This window comes from Microtus ochrogaster, linkage group LG10, assembly GCF_000317375.1.
Source record: "Microtus ochrogaster isolate Prairie Vole_2 linkage group LG10, MicOch1.0, whole genome shotgun sequence".
NCBI classification, from domain to species: domain Eukaryota; kingdom Metazoa; phylum Chordata; class Mammalia; order Rodentia; family Cricetidae; genus Microtus; species Microtus ochrogaster.
In genome coordinates, this window is record NC_022035.1 from 1918337 (window position 1) to 1939400 (window position 21064).

The 21064-nt window shown below is 43.3% G+C and overlaps 1 protein-coding gene across 1 annotated transcript in view; it reads right to left on the reverse strand.

Annotated features, from left to right (window-relative positions):
- Pon2 (paraoxonase 2) overlaps positions 1 to 15081 on the reverse strand; it is a 32895-nt gene extending 17814 nt beyond the window's left edge. Inside the window, exons 1-2 of the mRNA XM_005363692.2 lie at positions 14953 to 15081; positions 2048 to 2118 (exon numbers count right to left, since the gene is read on the reverse strand). Of these exons, the coding sequence (XP_005363749.1) occupies positions 2048 to 2118; positions 14953 to 15026 (145 nt within the window). The 5' untranslated portion in view covers positions 15027 to 15081. The remainder of the gene's footprint in view (positions 1 to 2047; positions 2119 to 14952) is intronic.
- Positions 15082 to 21064: the final 5983 nt, after the last annotated feature.

Sequence of the window (21064 nt, forward strand, 5' to 3'; positions counted from 1 at the left end):
ACACCTGCACACGCAGGCACCTGTGAAGGAGAGCGCCAAGCGTGAGAAGAAACACACACACATACACACACACACACACACACACACACACACCTGCACACGTAGACACCTGCGCACACCTGAGAGCTAGACGTACACATTCCAGTTCTTGGCTCACACCATTCAGGAACGAGCAGAGTAAAGCGGGAAGGACGGCAGCTCATTAAGACGCCATTTGTGACGATAGTCGTGTGTATATTTGCCTGTCTGTGCGCTCAGTCTGTGGGGGAGTAAAAAGTCTAAGTCTAGGGCTACCTCTGTGGGGAAAAAGAAAATGAAGTTTGTTGTAGATTTATTTGCCATTTTAGATTGCGTTTGAACATCTAATGTTTATATGAACTCCTCATAGACAGTAGTGTTCAGCTGCTGAAAAGGGAGGTGATTGAGTGGATAGAAGGAGTCAAAACATAGTGTTGAGTGAAAAACTCTCACTTGGAAATATTCAGAACTTGTTTAATGGTGTTATTGGCTTTGTGTAAGATAGATTTTAATTTGCATTTAAAAAAATCCAACTGTGTCTCCCATGGTTAAAGCTGTCTTATAAAGGCTGGAAGGGGAAAAATGTTACTGACTTTCATGCTCTTAGTGTATTCTAAAAAAAAAAAAAAGAAAGCCCAAAAGTTTTAAAGTGTAAAAACCTTCAACTTTATAAGTAGCTAACAGGAAGGTCAAGCTTCCCATGCTCATGCTGCAGAGTAGCAGGACCAGAGCGGAAGCCAGGTCTCCTGACATCTCCCTACCTCTAAACCCAGCAATTTTATCACCTGTTGATAAGTTAATAGCAATTACTAAGAATCTACTAATTGCTGGGGACTTTGGTAGATGGCAAAGGTAAAAACCAACAAGACAGGTACTCTGCCCTGGAAGAAACTACAGAGAAGGCGGAGAGGCCCACTCTGTCTGTGCAGGTCCCTCGTTGTCTGCTGCTGATACAAGCTGCTCTTAGAAGCTGCCCCTGAGACTCAGACACCATGCCACACCCTACAAAGTGTCAGGAGGGCAGGACTCACCCTGATTACTTGCTCTCCCTTCTGTGTTCACAGCTAGGAAGATTAAATAGCAAGGGTTTGTTGTTGCTGCTTCTGGTGGCTCCCACAGGTTTGCCAGTTGGAGAAGGAGTTGGAGGTGTGGTTTTGTTAGAGGAGGTGTGTCACTAAGGGTGGGCATTGAGGTTTCAGAAGCAGGTCCAGGCTTTCTGCCTGCAAACTGTAGAGGAGATGTGAGTTCTCAGCTACTGCTGCAGGGACATGCCTGTCTGCCTGCTTCTGCACTCCTGACCCATAGTGGCCACAGACTAATGTTTTGAAACTGTAAGCAAGCCCCTAATTAGATGTTTTCTCTCTTTTTTTTAATATTTATTTGTTATGTATACAATATTCTGTCTGTGTGTATGCCTGAAGGCCAGAAGAGGGCACCAAAACTCATTACAGATGGTTGTAAGCCACCATGTGGTTGCTGGGAATTGAACTCAGGACCTTTGGAAGAGCAGGCAATGCTCTTAACCTCTGAGCCATCTCTCCAGCCCCCTAGATGTTTTCTCTTATGGGTTGCCTAGGTCACGATGTCTCTTCACAGCAACAGAGAAGAAACTAGCACTGCTGCTGGTGTTGTTTCCACTAAATAGTAGCAAGCATCAGCTGTCACCAGGGAGAAGACCCGATGCTGGTGACAGGATGGGGAACAAGATCAATAGTACTCCTACCTAAGTAGAATATACCTTCCTTCCAAATTCCCACCACTGGTTTACCATTGAGATATCAGAACATAGACTGCAGAGGGCATGTAAGTTTTAACTGTACCAACGCAATTTAAAGAAGTAGCCAAAGGAACCAGAAATCAATCTATAAACATATTCATAATAGTCTAAGAAAGAAGAAATACAAAAAAAAATCTAAGATCAAAAGGGATAGGTACGGGGTCCCTATTGATTGGATGAACTGCCCTAATCATTGCTGAGGGGCAGCAAAGGCACCAGCAGCACCGACAGCAAGTGTCTTCCCATACATACCGATTCCTTTAATCAAGTGGCAGTTTGGAAGGTCCACAGATTCTACCTCTCTGGAGGCTTTAAGTCGATTCCTGGTGGAAAACAAAAGGAAACCATTTGTGTATGCATTTCTCGACTCAGAAAAGGTTTTTAAGTGATATAGAGCAAGCCAAAAAAAAAAATGGCGATAGAGAGAGAGAGAGAGGGGGGGGGGGAAGCACGTGTAGGGACATACAAAGCACAAGAAACATTAACTGCATGGGCAGGGCTGAAAGACAGAGCTGTGGACTCAATAAATAACACACACTTGCTCACAATTTCCTGAGCAAATAGAAACAGAGCCCCAGCCCTGTAGTCTCATGGCTCTGTACTAGAAAGGGAGGGTAGGTGAGCAGTCCGAAGCCCAGCGTTCTCTTGAGGATCCCAATGAAGGAAACTGACAACGAGCCTCCCACTGCGAGGAGAAGCGAAGGGTTGGGAGGTGGGGTGCACAGTGAGGTGGCTCAGTGGGTAGAGGTGCCTGCTGCCAAGCCTGGCAAGCTCAGTTTCATCCGCAGGACTCTCGTGGTGGAAGGAGAAAGCATGGCCGTGAGCTGTCCTCTGCCTCTGAGTTGGTACCCTTCTCACCTGGCACGCATACAAAGTAAAAATAGGAACGCAATTTTAAAAACAAAGAAAGAAAAGGCTGAAGATGTGGACCCACTGGTAGGGCCCTTTCCTGACTGGCGCAGCGCCTTGAGCTGGCTCCTCAGGGTGGTGTCACAAGGCTTCCATCCAGTACTCGGCCGGTGGAGGAAGGATGCTCAGTAGTCAGAGTCCACCCTCGAGGACATAGAGAAATGAGGCCAGCCTGGGACACATGTACGTCCCCGGTATTAAACATTTTGAAAGAAACCAGCAATTCTTCAGAGACCGGCACATAGCGGGGACTCTAAATAGTTATGAAGGAATTTGGAAAGTTACCATCCTTAGCAATATTTTTAGAGATTTGAAGTTTGTAACATTTGTTTTGTTTGTTTGTTTTGATTTTTGTTTTGCTGTTTATTTTGGTCCCGAACTCACAGAGATCCACCTGCCTCTGCCTCCCAAGTGCTGGGGTTAAAGGTTTGGGGAACCATCAACAGAAACATTGGTAACTAACAGAATTACTTGCTCAAGTATGTATGTGTATTGTGGTTGTTTAAGGAAGACCCAAAAGTAGGAACAAAGAATGCTGGGGACTGGTGGAGTATCTCCGACTTCCGGCCACCGCTGAAGCCTGCCAGGCAGTCTGGGCCAGTGCAGAAGACCCGTCTTTTATTTTGCCGGCCACATACTGCAGGCTTTCTGCTCCTCCCTCCTGGGCTCTCATCCGTGTTGGTTCTGTAGCCTCCAAACTGACAGTGGGCTGGGGGAAGTTACACCTCCAATGTGGTTTCCACAAGCCATACATTTAAGACTCAAAGTAGCAATTTGCTTTGTGCGCCTCTGTCCCTGTCTCTGACAGCATCTGCCTGCCAGACCTGAAGACGGGGTATAGCAAAAAGGAGGGATGCTTGGGCCTAGATAACCCAGAATTTATGGGACTATGCCAAACACACGTTGTAGTTGTTCATGGGATATGTAAAGTTTACATGAAAATGCTTTAAATTTATTATTATTGGATGTGAGGATAGTGTGTGTGTTGGGGAAAGGGTACAAGCAGGTCTTACAATCTGTGTGAGGTCAGAGGATGATGTCATAAATTTGGTTTTCTTCTTCCGGTTTTTCATGGGTTGTTGGGATGGAATTCACAGGTCAAACGTGTAAAGTAAGCACTTTACCCTCTGAGCCATCTTTCTGGTGCCAAAATAAAAATAATACAATTGAATAATATTGTATTCCTTGAAATAAGGCCATAAAGAAATAAATACTATGTGAGTGTGTAAATGGAATAAAAATACATTAAATAAATAAAAGTTTTAAAATGAATGTAACAGAATGTAATAAATCTCAGTTCCACATATTCCTAGAGCAATTTAAGAAGCAAATAACAACAAGAAGAAGTATAAATAATTGAAGCAGCTGTAGCAAGAACGGTACTAATAAAAATGATGCCAGTGGCCATAGTGATCAAAGGAAGGAATAGTGAAAATATCTATAATTTGCTTTGGGTCTAAGTAGTCCTTGTTTTATCTGATATATCTTAGTGAATTCATTTAATTCTTCAACTAACCTGGTGAACTGGACACCATCCGTCCCATGTTATATTTGATAAAACCAGCTCAGAGAGACGGAAGCAAGCTTCCTTGCAGCTGTTTGACAGTTTCGTGTCTTCTGTTGGTCCTTTCTTCAGACAAGAGTGAAAATATCTGGGTTCTAGCGTTATCAGTTCCCCAGTCACAACCCCGAGCAGGTCAGGGGCTCCCACAGGTCTCAGTCTTCTTCACAGACAGTAAGGAGGAACCTAGAAAACTTCCAGATCTTGTTGACATCTTGTGACTCCAGATGCACAGGTACAGCTAATCTGCAGGTTGTAGTAGCGTCCCAAATGCGCAGGTACAAGCTAATCAGCGGGTTGTCATAGCATCCCAAATGCACAGGTACAGCTAATCCGTGGGTTCTAGGAAGCGTCTCGTGTTGTCATAGATGCTGATTTCACACAACTGACTTATGAAGCCTGCTCAACACAACTAGCAGCAATGACCATGCTCAGCAGCCTTTTCAAAGGAGGGCTGGAGGACTAGCAAATCAGTAAACTGTGTAATTGAATGCAATCTAATCCGGGTAGCAGGTTCTGATGGACTGCTACTAAGAAGGGCCTCCTGACAGATGTGATCTAATTGCTAAGTTACAGGAGAGCTGTGTGACTTTTAGTTAACTGAGTAATTTACACCTGGCTCTCCTTTATTATAAAAGGAAATGGGGATTTGCTTAAATCTTGTGTGGCCCAGTTGCCCCGAGAGGTGCCATTTTTCCTGGAAGGGCTCTCTGCCTCTGCTAGCTAGGGGAATACCTATCCTATATCCCAGGTGCCATGGCTTCCCAGAACCAACACTAGCTCCACTTCTTGCCCTTCTTCCCACGGCAGAGGCAAGAGGACCCCTGACCTTTTTGTATCCAGGAGTATTTGAAGGAGTTAAGTTTTGAAAAAAAAAACAAAAACATTCCTAACGGGGAAAACACAGAAAGAGAGCCAGCTGCCATCCTTCCTCCTCTACACCTGGAACACAGGCACAATGCTGGGCACAGCTGCGGACATTCTGCACTCTTGAGATGGATGAGGATATGAAGAGTGAAGGGTTGAATTGTACAAATATAGAAATAATCTAGTTATTTGATTCCCATGTGATTCTCTAACGGAGAAGTAAAATTACTAGTCCAGGGTGTAGGGTAAATAGCGTTTTCAATGGATTTGGGCCATCTGGCTACACACCAGGGACTGTTAACTGACAGTCATCCACAGGAAATCAGTTTTTTAATTCTGGAGACATCGGTCCCCACCCAGACTGCATCTGGACAGAGGACTGTTAGCTGCCATCTCACCTGAAGACAAGTAGCAATAAGGCAAGCAACACAACAGTGCAACAGGCTCTGAGCAAGGGCGAGCCTGAACTACCCGCCAGACCTTCCACTTCACCGTATCTTACTGCCTTTGAATTTTAAAATGTTGGCAGGGCTTTATCTTCTGTGTACACATGTATATAGAAAGGGAGCTTTATCTTCTATACACAGATTTGAAAACCGTTTGGAATTCACCCCTATGGCCCCTGCAATGCTTACACTCATAGCTGAAATTTGGGCTTAGGCATGTAAACTAGGGGAATTCTGTTCAGTCACAGAGGAGCCCACAAGCTGTATGAGACCTGGGCTGAAGGGTGCTAGAAACTGAAGAGCCAGCCTAGAGCAGTCCTGAGGAATGCCCATTGCACCCCCAGCTAATCTCTGATAAGTCAGCCATTTACATGTGAATTAGGGCAAGGAAGGTATCTATCTAAGAAGGCAGTGAAGGCAAAAAACAAAAGGGTATTCTCCCCAAGTGTCAATAAATGTACCTTTCATGTGCATAGATCACCTGGTGGAGGGCTTGCCTAGCATGTGGAAAGTCCTGATTTTGGTCCCTAGCTTGGCATAAACTAGGCTTTTATGTGGTTTGGGGGCTTTGCACTCTGTAGTAAGGAGCCATTTGTTAGTTCCTGGCTTCTCAGCCCTGAAATAATCACACAGAAACTATATTAATTAAATCACTGCTTGACCAATTACTTAAGTATATTGCTAGCTAGCTCTTACATCTATAATTAACCTATCTCCCGTATTTTATATTTTACCACAAGGCTCATGGCCTACCAGCAAGGTTTCAGCATGTCTGTCTCTGGTGGTGGCTCCATGGCTTCTCTCTAATGCCTCCTTCTTTCTCCTTGCATTCAGTTTATCCCCCTCCCCCCGCCTACCTCTATTCCCTGTGCAGGCCCAAGACAGTTTCTTTACTAACCAATGCTATTCACAGCATACAGAGGGGAATCCCACATCACCTCCCCTTTTCGGTTAAAAAAAGGAAGGTTTTAACTTCAACATTGTACAATTAGATATAACAAAAGAGGTATCAAGCATGAATTATAGTTACAATATTTATATCTACTTTATCTTTTATCATGACTAAGGAAAACTATAACTATAAATTCTTCAACTCTATCAAAGAAGGATATGATATTACTTAAGAAAACAGAAAGTTCATTGTAAGCAACTTCCAAAGCTCTAGAAATGACAGAGACATCTTGCTGCCTGGACAGTCACCCAAAGTTCTTCTGTACCATTGGGGCGTCCATTTTCAGCCTACTGGCCCAAAGTATCTGGCAGATTTTTCCATGAAGCAGGAAATTTCAAAGACAGTTCTGCCAATATTGACAGTTTTGTCAGTCACTTTTTTTCTGTGTCCTGCAGAATGTCTAGCAAACTCTTTCATGAAGTAGGAATCCTGAAGGACGGTTTCACCTTTAGGCAAGTTCAGCAGTCATTTCTCTGTGGATCCTGCATGTCCAATTCACACAGAATAGCAATAAGCAGTCCAGGCAAGAGCAGTTTCTTGCCCAAATGGCTAACAAACTCCATGAGGAGCATCTTTGGTGCCCCTCTTCTTCTTGAAGTAATTGGTGCTGCCAGGAGCTGATGTGTCTCATTGTTATGAAAAGTCCTAAGTTGTTAAAGCATTTTAAATGCCATATTGTGAAGGTCTTTGAAAGTTTTGAAGAATACCTATCTAACTTAAATACATCTCTCAATATATAGAAAACCTAAATAACATGACTACAAGCTTGACTATTATAGGTGATTATTTATTAACCTGTATTTCTTAGTTATACATACATTTTTAAATTAGCTGTACAAATGCAATATCTTAATCAAGAGCAGAAATATATATATATAACAAAATTGACCTTTGTATCAATAGAGCAAGATTCATACCAATGTGAAGTATTCATCTCTATAGCATATCCTCCTTTAAATATAAATAAACAATTGTAAACAATATTTGGGAATATGGGTGTAGTTCTCTCCAAACTCCTTCCTGCTTTTTTATTGGGCAAAGGAATTTTTGGACAGTGTTTATGGTGACCTCTCGGGGAATCATGATCCATCAAACCACATTAGTATGGAAGGATTCCACAGGTTCTCATCTTCTGTGGAAGCAAAAGCAGAACCTCTTTTTCAAAGCAACAAATCCTTAGACCCAAATTTTGAAGTCAAGATACCTTTAGAGAATATATGTTAGTTAACAGTTTTTAAAATGAAATGTCTCTCTGTACTTAGTTCCTTCACAGTAAAAAAAAATTAAAGAAAACACAATAATATACATAATCCAGACTCTCTGTTTTTCCATCTTTATGTGCCTTATTTGTTTTAAATCTATTCTTTACTCCTTTTAATCAATGACTGTACTCTTTAAAGACTTTACCTTTTTTAAAAAACCATTTACATCTTTTTATAACTGTCTATACTCTTTTTCCCAAGCCTATGTACATTTAACCAACACTGTGACCCATTTAGAGTTTTTTTTTAAAATCTGAATCTGTCTTTATTGTATATCTATAATTATTTTCTGACCAGAAGCTCTTCTTAAAATGTTAAGCCCTTCTTATGAACTTAAGTGACACTATTGCTAGGGAAAATATGGCACCATCTGTTCACCCCACCCATCCAGCATGGCAGAGCTGTTTGCTGCTTCTGAGAGCCATGCTCACAGCCCTATTTTTAGGCATTAAGCAAGTTGTAGCACTCTGTTCACAAACCCCATTTAAATGCTCCATAGCCAGACCTCCAGAAAGAGTCAGAGTTTGTGCTGACAGCACAGCCCAGAAAGCCAGCCTTTCAAAACCACAGCTTTTCCTTTCAAAACCACAGCTTTTTTTCTACTACTGCTGAATCAGGAAAACCTCTCTTAAAGGAGCTGCAGCATGCCACCAGCAAGCAAAGCCCATTCAGGAAAGTAAATGTGGCTAAACTCTTTTTTAGTGTCTAGAATTCCTTTCCAAGCCCTCTCAGGATTTATGTAGATTTAGTCAACCATGTTGGGTGCCAATTTGTTGTAGGGAGACCACTTGTTTGTTTTTTGGCCACCTGGCAGTTCAGACCCAAAATAATCATACAGAAACTATACTAATTAAATCACTGCTTGGCCAATTAGTTAAGTGTATTGCTAGCTAACTCTTACATCTAGAATTAACCCATCTCTATTACTTTATATTTTACCACGAGGCTCATGGCCTACCGGCAAGGTTTCAGTGTATCTATTTCTGGCGGTGGCTCCATGGCTTTCCTCTAACGCCTCCTTCTTTCCTCCACATTCAGTTAATTTTCCCTGCCTACCTCTATTTCCTGCGCAGGCCCAAGACAGTTTCTTTATTAACCAATGGTATTTGCAGCATACAGAGGGGAATCCCACATCGACACTCAAGTCTTCATGATGGCCCAGTGAGCCATCTCCCTATCCAAGAAGTTCTAGACTTCAGACAAAGTAAGGAGCACAATGCAGTCACACAATAAATGATAAGGAGGAGGATGGCAGACACAGAAAAGAAAGACTACCCCATCTGAAGTGGTCTGAAGGAAACTATGGAACTTCCTGTCAGAGCTATGTTAAAAGACACCTGGCATCTGCGAAGATGGCTCAGTGGGTAGAAGTGTTGTTACTCAATCTTCACCTGAGTTTCATTTCCAATCCTTATAGAGATAGAGTAGACAGAGGGAGAGAGAGAACACACACACACACACACACACACACACACACACACACACACACTAATGGCAACATGACAACAATCAAAGTATTTTAAGTTTTGAAGACACAAACATTTAACAGCGAACTGTTGAGACTTGTGTCTTGGGGTTTCTGCCCACGCTATGTTCTCTAGTGTACTAAAGTCTCATGACTCTTTCCAAGTCTGTCTTTGCAACAGACAGCAACTAGCCTGGGAGTGCTGGCCTACTTCTCCTCTGTTGCTCAAGAAGGGAGGGGCAGAATGGGTGGCAATGGAGCAGCATCTTCCCAAGGGAACCTTAGCCAGCTACAGCTCAGTGGGATGAAAGACAACTTCAGTGACATTTATCCACTGGGGACAAACATAATGAAAATTTATCCATTGTTTATCTAAAATGCAAGTTGAAATTTAAGTGGGCATCCTGGGAGAGAGAAACAGCTTGACAGCCAAAGTTCCATTTTTAATAATTTACTAAGCAAATAGAAGGCACTAGTTAGTGCAAAAAGAGCAGCACAGAGCAGCCACCCTTTCTCCTGGCTCTGAAAGGTCTTTCCAGCAGGGAGTCAGAGCACCCCATTCCTTGAAGTGGGGGTCTGAGAAGAGCAGGTTGCATTTGATCTTGTCACCACACTGCAGGCAGGAGACTTGGGCTATGCTTTGATGTGGGAGGTCCTTCTGTCTATGTGTTGTTTTCATTGGTTAATGAATAAAGGAGCTAGCTTGGCCTGTGTGATACGGGCAGAGTAGAGCTAGGCAGGGAAAACTAAAGTGAATGCTGGGAGAAACAAGGCAGAGTCAGAGAAGCCACATAGCCCCTCTGGAGACAGATGCCAGGACTTTACCCGGTAACCTACACAGATTAATGGAGATGGGTTAGTTTAGAATATAAGAGTCAGCCAGAAATACACTTAAGCTATTGGCCAAACAGTATTGTAAATGATATAGTTTCTGTGTGGTTATTTCAGGAGTCTGGGCAGCCTGAGACGAACAAACGGCTTCCAACTACAATGCTTCAATCAGATGGTCACCATACTCAGCACAGGGTGCCTAGTTAAACCTACCTGCTGTGTAATGATGTCACAGACTGCACACTTATACTAAAAACATGTTCTTTGTATATTGCTAAGAATGACGGGGGCTGCTTGGATGGCTCCGTGGCTAAGGTGTTTCCTGAACCAACACTGGGACCCGAGTTTGGACCTTAGCACCCGTGTGAAAGCTGCACATAAGAGCACAGGTCCAAAATCCGAGAAATCCGAGTACTGGGGCAGCAAAGACAGGAGAATCCAGGGAGTCTACTGGCGAGCCAGGCTAGCAGGATCAGTGAGAGAACTGATCCTGGATCAATGAGAGAACCTGTTTCTCTCATATGACAGAAACTACCTGAGGAAGATACTCAATGCCCACCTTCGGGTGTGTATTGTGTGCCCCCATACAAATTCATACATGTACGAACATACATATAGCATATTCACACACAAAAAATGGTTCTCTGTTTATCTGAAATTCAAACGCAACTGGTGAATCTGATTGATTTTGGGGTTTGGAACAGGGAACAATTTGACTGCATGACACTGACCCCCCCCCACCCCACATTCTTACACGACACCATTTGGACCTTCAACTATCCAGTAAAATCACCAAGTCACCAGCTAGCTACAAGACCACTGCTCATCAAAGTTCACCTCAGTCAAGGTTTTGTTCATAACGAAAGTTGGCACCAAGTTGTAAATGACAAACCCTCTGCATTGTGTGTGTGTGTGTGTGCGCGCGCGTGCGTGCATATGTGTGTGTGGTGTCGTGTCTGTGTTGTGTACATGTGGATGTGAATGCATGTACCCATGTGCATATATGTAGAAACCAGAAGAAGACTCTGGGTTTCTCCCTCGAGCACTTTCCAGCTTATCACCTCGGGACAGCCTGGGTGGACAGGCATGCATGACCCTGTCTGATTTTCATGTGAGTACTTGGGATTCCAACTCAGTTCTTCATGCTGGCACCACTATCCACCTCCCCAGGTACATCAGTGTGGTCTCGGTTCACTCTTCTTAAATTTATAACTATACTTGTCACTCAAATGGACTTCAACTTTGCACTTTAAGGTTAGTAAGAAAAGGGGGAAACTTGACTACTGACTGAGAAAACTTCAGCCCATGGAAGCACAATGATTTAACTATTAGCAAGGACTGGATGAGCCCAGGAATGTTTGCATCGTGTTCTTAATACTGAGAGCTAAATGGACGGTACAAAAAAAAAAAAAAAGTCACTTAACTCCTAAGACCTCAAAAGCACAGCAAACAAAAACAAGAGATTACCATCAAAACTGGAAAGCTTCTGTCGAATAAAACAACCAACTAACAGATTTAAGAAACAGCCCACAGAATGGGAGGATGCATTTGAGATACATTTGATAATAGCCAAAACCTGTAAGAAATTTGCATAATGTATGAGTTTAAAAAAAAAAAGCAAGGCAAGCAAACAGAAACCCAAATAAGCAAAAGTCCTGAGTAGGGATTTCTTAGAAGAAGACGAACGATGGCCAATGTGCTTATGAGGAAATAACCAATGTCACTAATCATGGGAAATGCAAATCAAGCTCTCCAAGAGATAGATACTATCACTCTAGTTACAAGGGCTGCTGCTAAATGGAGATAATGCAGCACGAACACATATCTATCCTGGAGACTGAACACGTGGTCCCGCCTTGCCTGGCATTCTACCACTGAGCTACCCACCCTGTTTAGAAAGAGAACTTCCTTTTTACTGTGGGTGATAATGTAAAATGTTATGCCGTTATGAAAACAACGTGGAGACGCATTAAGATTTATTTAAGTAGAGGGACCATATGTGATCCAGCCATCCCAGTACTGGACATCTATCCAAAGGGAATGAGACCCATTCTGAAGAGACTCGTGTGATCTATGAGTGTCTTAACAACTCTACGTACCGGCTCCCAAATAGGAACTCCCTGACAGTCCAACAACAGATGGAAAAGGACACTGTGGTGGACATGCAAAATGGATACAATGGATTGCTATTCAGTGAGAGAAAAGGATGACTAATCCTAGCACTGAGGAGGCTGAGACAAGATTTTCGTGGCACAGATGCCAGTCTAGGCGAGAGAGAGAGAGAGAGAGAGAGAGAGAGAGAGAGAGAGAGAGAGAGAGAGAGAGAGGCGCTGTCTGAAAGAGTCAGGAAGGATGGAGGGAAGAAAAGGAAGAAAGCAAGGAAGGAAAGCGGGAAAGTTGGCAGATAGGTGTGAAAATTCATAAAAGAAGTTGAAGTATAACAGTGGTTTCCCAAGACTAAGGATGAACCAGAGGTGGTGGAGACACTGGCCAGAGGGTACGGTACTGTGATAAAAGACCAGGGCAGTGAATTCTGCCGTGTCTTCTAAATAATTGCAGAGACTCTTAACAATGGTGAATGCTTCCAGCTAGGAAGAAAGGATTTTCACTATTCTCATCTCGCAAAAAAAAAAAAAAGAGCAAGTGCTTAAAGTAATAGCTGTACTAATCATTATAGGTTTTATATAATATATATGTGTGTGTGAGTGTGCACACATGTGCACATGTGTGTATGTGTTGAAATATTAACATGGTAACTCATAAGTATGTATACTTACTATATATATTGACCAAAAAGACAACCTAGCCCAAACCCCTCTAATGCATGAATGCCCTTCAGATGCATTACAATGAAGGCCAACATTGCCATTCCCTACCACAGGGAAAAGCATCCTCCTTATTCCAATGCTCCAACCCCCACACTCTTTTCACATTGCCTTATCGCCAAGTGAAACTGCAGCTGTGGGACGTTGGAACTGTCCTTCAAGCCATATTATCACTTTGGCCTTGTCTCATTCCTGGGGAAACAGTCTGGGTCTCCTTTATCATCTCCAACCTTCTGTGATGCTTTCACCACTGCCCCCCCCCCATCCAGTCCAGTAGCTCCTCTCCTCCCTTATGAAGCACACACCATACACAGGAGAGGGATGCGGTCTGTGTACCTCTCCTTCCTTATGAAGCACACACCATACACAGGAGAGTAATGCGGTCTGTGTAGCTCCCCACCCATACAATGCACACACCATACACAGGAGAGGGATGCGGTCTGTGTAGCTCTCCTCCCTTATGAAGCACACACCACACACAGGAGAGGGATGCAGTCTGTGTAGCTCTCCATCTTTATGATGCACACAGAAGAGGGATGTGGTCTGTGTAGCTCTCCATCTTTATGATGCACACAGAAGAGGGATGCGGTCTGTGTAGCTCTCCACCCATACAATGCACACACCATACACAGGAGAGGGATGTGGTCTGTGTTTTGCTTTTGTAGTATGTTGTTGGGGCTGGAACCCAGAACTTCATGCATGCTGGGCAAGTGCCCTATCACTGAGCTACAAAGCAGATCTTTCGGAAGGAGCTAAACAGCAAAGAAAAAAAAATCCTGTGTATCGTACTGGTGTGTGCCTGTAATAGCAGGAGATCAAGAATCCTGAGTTTCAAGACTAGACTGAGCTTTAAAACAGAGGATACACAGTACAACTTCATATTAAAAAAGAAAAAAATGCAAACCAAAAATCCAAGGCCTAGGCCCCACCTCGAGCAACTGAATTTGTCACGTAGTGCCACTTGGACATCAGGGCTCCGGGAGATCCTGTTATCCAGGTACGACTTCTCTGCCCTTCCTGCTTATTTATACAATGTAGAACTCCTTAGATCAGCTTGATACTAAACAACCAATAAGCACCAACGCTTCCATTTTGCCTAACAAGGAGAGCCCAAATTTGCAGCCTCAAACACACCCTCCAGGCTTGCCCTGCCCTTCTGTGATGTCATGTTGCCCCCTCAGTTGCTGCCCCTTTGCTGACACCTCTCTTGCCACGGGGGATGGTCTCCTTCACCCACCATAGCTGTCAGATGGCTTCACCTTTGGAGGGCGGCATCTTTTCTGTTTAACCCTATAAATGGTTCCATTTTCCTGTTTTGGAGAGCCAGTTCCGATATTTTTCTCCTGTATCAGAAAGGACTTAGGGTTCCCAGTTCTCTACAGGACCCTGGGGCAAAGTGTACCTACTACCTAGTAGGCGCTCAACTGTTCTGGAACTCCTTTGCAAGAGGCTTATGAAGTTTGAGTTGGTAGCTTGAAAGCATGATGTCTACCCAGAAGGTTTTTGCTGTAGTTAAAAATCTAATAATCGTTCGCCCTGCTCCTGGAGCTCTGGTGAATAAATAAGGAAATGATGTAAGATCAGTAGCTGTCTTTCTCAAGCGTCTTTGATCTCCAGCGCCAGGACTGGGGCGCTGAAGTTTCCCCAACTATTATGCTGGGGAGGGATGGGTTCCGGCTGCGGAGAACAGCACCAGTGACCTGAAATAAAGCTGTATAATTAGAGCGTCCACGCATGAGTAATGGTTTTGTTTTCAAATTAAAGCACTGAGTTTGCCCTTGGGAAATTTGCAAAGCTCTCGCTTGTCCGCCTAGGCAGAAGAACTTCGCCACTAGCAAAGCCTGGGAAACTTTTCACAAAGTGTCTAGGTTGTGATGGCCTTGGGCTGGGCCGGCTCAATGGGACACCGGTAGTGGTCCAAAGTTCTTCCATCCGCGCGGTTCCCCTGAGCAGCAGAAGCTCTATCTCTGGTGTCCCTACCAGCAGCTCGGCCATCCCAGCCTGAGGACCTGCGACCCCGGGTCCTCTGCAGCACCTACCTGAGAGCCAGGAACCGCTCGCCCAGCAGCGCCAGTCCGATGCCCAGCAGACTCAGAGCCACCAGTCGCCCCATGGCGCGGGACCTGCCCGCCGTCTGGTTCCGGCCTGGCCAGGCTGCCCGGGAAGCTGGGCCGGTTCCCCGCCCCGAGCGCAGGGCCGCGCCCGCTCCCCGCCCCGAGCGCCGGCTCTGCAGCCCAGGCTCCGCCCGGCGCCGCAACCTCGGAGCACAGCCACACATGCTCGCCCTGCAAGCCAACTGAACTGAGCTGACTTCTTTCAAAACACCCCGCCAAACCCTGCGCTGCTGCACCTGCTCAGCGCCCTGAGAAACTTTAGGGTGACCTTTGTGGAGTTTTCTGGGTTTAGTTAAGTTTGGACTTTGCTTCTGTTGTTTTGGTTAGGCGTTTGGGGAGAATTCTCCCCCTCTTTTTTTTTTTTTTAATTTATTTTTGGTTTTGAGAAGCTAGGAATCAAACCCAGGACTATTTGCCAGTATTAGGCAAATACTGAGCCACATCTACAATCATAGAATAGTTTTGTTGTTGTTGTTGGATATGTGTGTGTGTGTGTGTGATACTTTTGTATTTAAATACAAATGCATTTAACAGTAAATAATATAGAAAATGTCTTAAACATTATATATTAAAATTGTACTTTTCTTTTTGTTTTATTAAGCATTACATACTAAATATAATATATATACCTTTTTATTTTCGTTTGTTTTGAAGACAAAGTCTCGTGTAGTCCAGGCTGTCAGTGAACTTCTGATCCTCCTTGCTTCCATATGCCAAATGCTATGACCCTGCCTAGAATAATATGTTTTGGTTTAGTTGTTTTTTTTTTTAATTTCATATACATGGATGTTTTACCTGCATGTGCGTATGTGTGCCACATCCACACCTGGTGTCTACAGAGCTCAGAAAAGGATGTCCAACAACCCAGAAAGTGTAGCCAGTGTTCTTAATACTCAGCCATCTCTCCAGCGATGACATTTCAAATATTCCTTTCCTGTTTTCTTTTTTACTTAAAAGTTCTGGACTGACTTCACAAAGAGTTAAAGGTAGAATTACATTCTTCTATATTAAGATTTATGTTAGACTAAACTCCCACAAACTCAGAGTTCATTGAGCATTAATAAACTTTCTTTTCTTTCTCCCCTTTTCATTTTAATGCTCATTTTTAAAGATACATTTTTTTATACTCATGAGGAAATAAAAAGGAAGCTCGCTCACTCACTGAGATCGGGACAGCTGCTGACTGTACGTGCGATCATCTGAAATCAGTTTCTCGCCCTTTCCAGCATTTAATCGCTAGCCGCAGTATGGATGCAGAAGTTAGAACCGGTGATTCTTAAGGAATATCATTCTTTGACCGTGTTTTATTACTGTAGCCTGGGCTGACTTTGAATTTGAGGCTTTCTTGCCTTACCCTCAAGAGGATTCTCAGCATATGCTGCCACATCAGGCCAAACTTCTGTGTTGTAACCAACCATTAAGGAAAAGCAGATGCCAGTTTGTACCTGGGCCCTCACCAAAGGGAAAAGAGGAAGATCTCTCTGCTCCAGGCTTCTGTAGCCAGCCCTGGAGGGAGCCTGGGCTGCATCCAATGGCTGATGGCCAGCTGAACAGTTGTCCTTCCTAAGCCACGGAGGCTGCACACACTCTCTGCCACAGTTACCTTTGCAGAGTAATGCTTGCTAAAGCACACACTTAGGTGCTTGGGATTGCAAAAGAGACCAGTTGCATTGAATGTGATTACAGAAGTGTTTTTAAAATGAGTTTATGCCACAGGGATATAGTAATGCCACACTCCTTCACACCCTGGCATGGGAACCACTTTTTGCCCTTAGTAACACCCTTGTGTTAGGTGTGATCTTTAACACATCAAGTAGAAAGTTCTAGGAGCATTCTTTCAGATGAAGACAAAGGGCCAGGGTTGGTGACTGAGCGCAAGCTCACTATCACTCTGCAGCAGAGACTGGAGAATATTGGGTTTAAAACTAGTCTAGACTAGATAAAAAGATGTTTATAGAAAAAAAACTGAAATAAGGATAAACATGTTATTTGTAGATACTTTTAACAACTATAATGAGCTACGAAGCTGCTGCTTCCTTTGATAACAAGGTTTCACTGGTGCTGTTTTACCTTCGTTAATGAAGAAAATGCAAATTTTCCTTTGAAATCAGGTGGTTTCCCCCTTCATGCAAAATCATCAAAAGTTCTGAAATTCTTCCCATTTTCCTTCCTTCCTTCCTTCCCTGTGTCTTTATTCCCCTCACAAGCATCCTGACTCTAAAATATACTGCCAGATCCTTCTGAAGCATTGATGGGTATCGTAAGTGATGTAATCTGACATGAGACATATGGCTGACTGGATAGACAGGTGTGGAGTTCTACCATCTGTGACATGAATCATCAGGGATGGAACCTCACAAACACGACCAGTATTTAGAAAGGTGTGGTGCTATTACCTAAGTCCTTGGCTTAAGTCTGAGAGTTCATTCAAAGATTCCTGAGTAGTACATAAAAATATGTCTCATATAATATGAGACACGAACCGGCAGAACAGCATGCATTCAGCTTTTCATCAACACCGTTTAAGTGTTTCGTGGCAGGACCTCTTAAAAGAGCTGCAAGGTTTTGCAGCTAAAGCTGAGTCAGGAAGCCTCAGTGTTTGCTTGCCTCTAGCAAGCAGAGCAGACCCAAGAAATTGCTGCTACGAAGAAAACATGCTTTTACTCTATTCTTTCCCAAGCCTTCTTAGGCTTTATGTGGATACAGTTGTCCACACGTTGGGGGCCATTCTGTTGTAGGAGCTGTGGGCTGCATTCCAGTTGCCCAGCTTCTGGCCCCCTGGCTAGCTTATGCCCCAAAATAACAACGCACGAATGTATTCTTTTAAACACTGCTTGGCCCATTTCTAATAATGTGTGTAGCACCCCAAAGGTGCGCTTACCAGGAAGATTCTAGCCTACTTCCATCCTGGGTCGGAGCTTCCTCGCGTCTGCCCGGGAGAGGGAAGCATGGCATCTGAATTCACTTCCTTTTCCTCCCAGCATTCTGTTCTGTTTACTCCACCCACCTATGTTCTAACCTATCAGGGCCAAGCAGTTTCTTTATTAATTAGCCAATGACCTTCTTCCATCATGAGTGTGAGGGAAAAACCGGGAAGTTTGCTACTTTTTTTAAAAAAAATCTATCTATGTCCCCTCTTTCTATTTGTCTGCCTAGCAAGGATCTGTCTAACTCCTAGTTCTTCAATAGCAGGTTAAAAAAATAAACTTGCTTGTAGAAACCAAAGCATACATAAATATAAACTACAGTGTGATATACTAGTTGGGAAATAATTATTTATTGAAATTAGTTATTTCTAGTAAGCAGTGGCCCAAGTTTCAAGCTAATATTTTCATTGGATAAATATATTTTTATAGTATATATGTATAAATTAATTTAGAAATTTGAAAGTCAGTCTTGAAGGTTTTTGAGCATTTGAAGCTTGGCAAAAATGTACATGTGTCCCCTGAGGCTCAAACATATTTCTTCATGTCTGTCTTTACCTTTTTCTCTTTCCAGTATTTTCAACTCTTCAAACTCCCAGACTCATTTGAGTTAGACTTCATATCCTTGTATTCTAGGAGGGAGATATAGATATGTGTCAGTGTGAACTAGAAAACACAATTTTCATTGTCCAGTGCTATGTAGTTCATGGCCATTCATAAAAATATGTACACTCCCTTTAAAGTCTTTAATGAGGATTCAGCTCAGGACCAACTGAAGTAACAATTACAACAATTATTTACTGAGCACTTCTGATTTCATCCGCTATCTTGTTTAATTAGGTATTACTGCTATTTCTCATTTTTTAAGTGAGAGAAATGAGGCTCAGTATTAAGAATAATGACGAGGGTTATAGACCTGGAATGCAGTGGACCCAAAGTAAGTGTCTTAGTTAGGATTACTATGCCTGTAATAAAATACCATGACCAAAAGTTGGGGAGGAAAAGGGTTATTTGGTTTCCACATTTCTGGTGTAGGAAGTCCTTCTGTATATGTGTTGCTTCTATTGGTTAATAAATAAAGAAACTTCCTTAGCCTGTGATAGGGCAGAGTAAAGCTGGGTGGGGGGAACTAAGTTGAATGCTGGGAGAAAGAAGGCAGAGTCAGAAGACGGCATGTAGCCGTAAGAGGGGAAAGAACTCAAGCTGTTTGCTGGAAACTTGCTGGTAGGCCACGAGCCTCGTGATAAAATTTCCTGAATCTGGGTGGCCAGGAGGCGAACAAACAGTCCCTGCCTACACATTACTGTTGCCTATTAAAGGAAATCAGGAAGGATCCTGGAGGGAGGAGCTAACGCAGAGGCCAAGCAGAGGTGATTCTTATAGGCTTGTACACTATTCTCAGCCTACTTTCTTATAGAACCTAGGACCATCAGCCCAGGGATGGCACCACCCAGAGTGGGGGCATCAGTCATTAACTAAGAAAATGCCTTATAGACTTGCCTACAGTCCAATCTTGTGGAGACATTTTTCTCCTCCTCACTGATAACTCTGACTTGTGTCGAGTTGACACAAAACAAGCCAGCACAAAAAGGAAATTAATTTTCAGACCCCCTAGTCTACCATTGCTATGTTTTTTTGCTATTCGTGGTAAATAAAAAAAAAAACAGACAAGAATGAGCAAGAAACAAGCACTGCAGAACGTGGCCTCATGTCAGCACACCTGGGGACAGCCTTTAGTTAGGCTTCCTGTGTTATGTGTTCCTCTCCCTGCTTTCCTTAATTTCCTTGCTATCTATTATGTTCTGTTTCTCCAAGCAGACTTCCCATTAGAGGAGAGAGAGAGAGAGAGAGAGAGAGAGAGAGAGAGAGAGAGAGAGAGAGAGAGAGACTCTGTCAGGCTTCATTCCAGCTTCCATTTCAGGAACTGAGACTTTCGGTTTTGGTTTTTAAACATGCATGGATGCAAAGCTACACAAAACTTTTAAGGAACTGGAACAACCATTTGCCAAAACTGAATAAAAACAGAAACCAATCATAGATGATGGCACGGGATGAAACTTAAGATCATTGAGCTAACTGAAATAAGCCAGGCACAGGACAAGTAATACTGCTCCATCTGTTAGATGTGAAATTTACAGCAGCTGAGTGCAGAGAGGAGAAGGGACGTTATGAAGTAGGGGAAAGGTCCATCCATGGGTCCTAAGGTACAGTTAGATAGGAGCTGGATGTTCCGTTGTGTTATTACACAACAGGGTGACTGTAGATAACAGCTGTACGCTATAGGACTCAGAACACTTAAGGAAGTGTTTGTGTGTTGAGAGCTGATTATCTCAGCCCTGAGGTGCATGTTACGAAATGTGTACATATACCAGAAAACCACATGATACATCATTAATATGTAATTATTATACTTCTATGGGTTAGTTTAAAAACAATTTTTTTAAGAGTAAGAGCTTCAATGAGTCAATAAAAAATTTGTTAGGATGTGCGTCTTTAGGAATGACCTCACAGCTTGAATCGGGTCCTCTTTCTGGTGTTTTCTCTGGAACAGAGAGTTAAGAAGCATGTGGTTCGGTGACTGGAGCGCTCATTTATGGTGCCTGACTCCTCCATGGTCTTTGTCATGCATGTTAGAGTGAACTGAATCACAAGGTGTGAAATCCCTTGTCACGCCTGGAATGTTAGAGAGTCAGAACTTTCCAGTGTTCTGGGGATTCCTACGCAACGCTGCAGACGACGTCGATCAGAAGAGATAAAGGCGGGTCTCTGAAGAGGATCTTCTGGCTCGTCTCTGTAGAGATCCCTTTCACAGCCCCATATTCTCTCTCCCTCTCCTCCCCCTTCCCATTCTTCATTAAACTCCAGGTTACTGGGAAGCTTCTCCAGCTTCCTTTAAGCCCCATTTTGATTAGATCTCTTTGGATTACACTGTTTCTGTCTGAAGCTCGTCCTCCCACCATGAGGTCCCATCAAGGCTTCGAAGCCTTTTCATTATACTAATCCTCACTGAAGGGAATTTTCTGTCAGTTTCCTATGTGGAAAGACTGCTGGAATATTTGTTTTTATCATATTTTATAACAAAGTTAATTTCATGGAGAGAAAAAAAAAAAGAC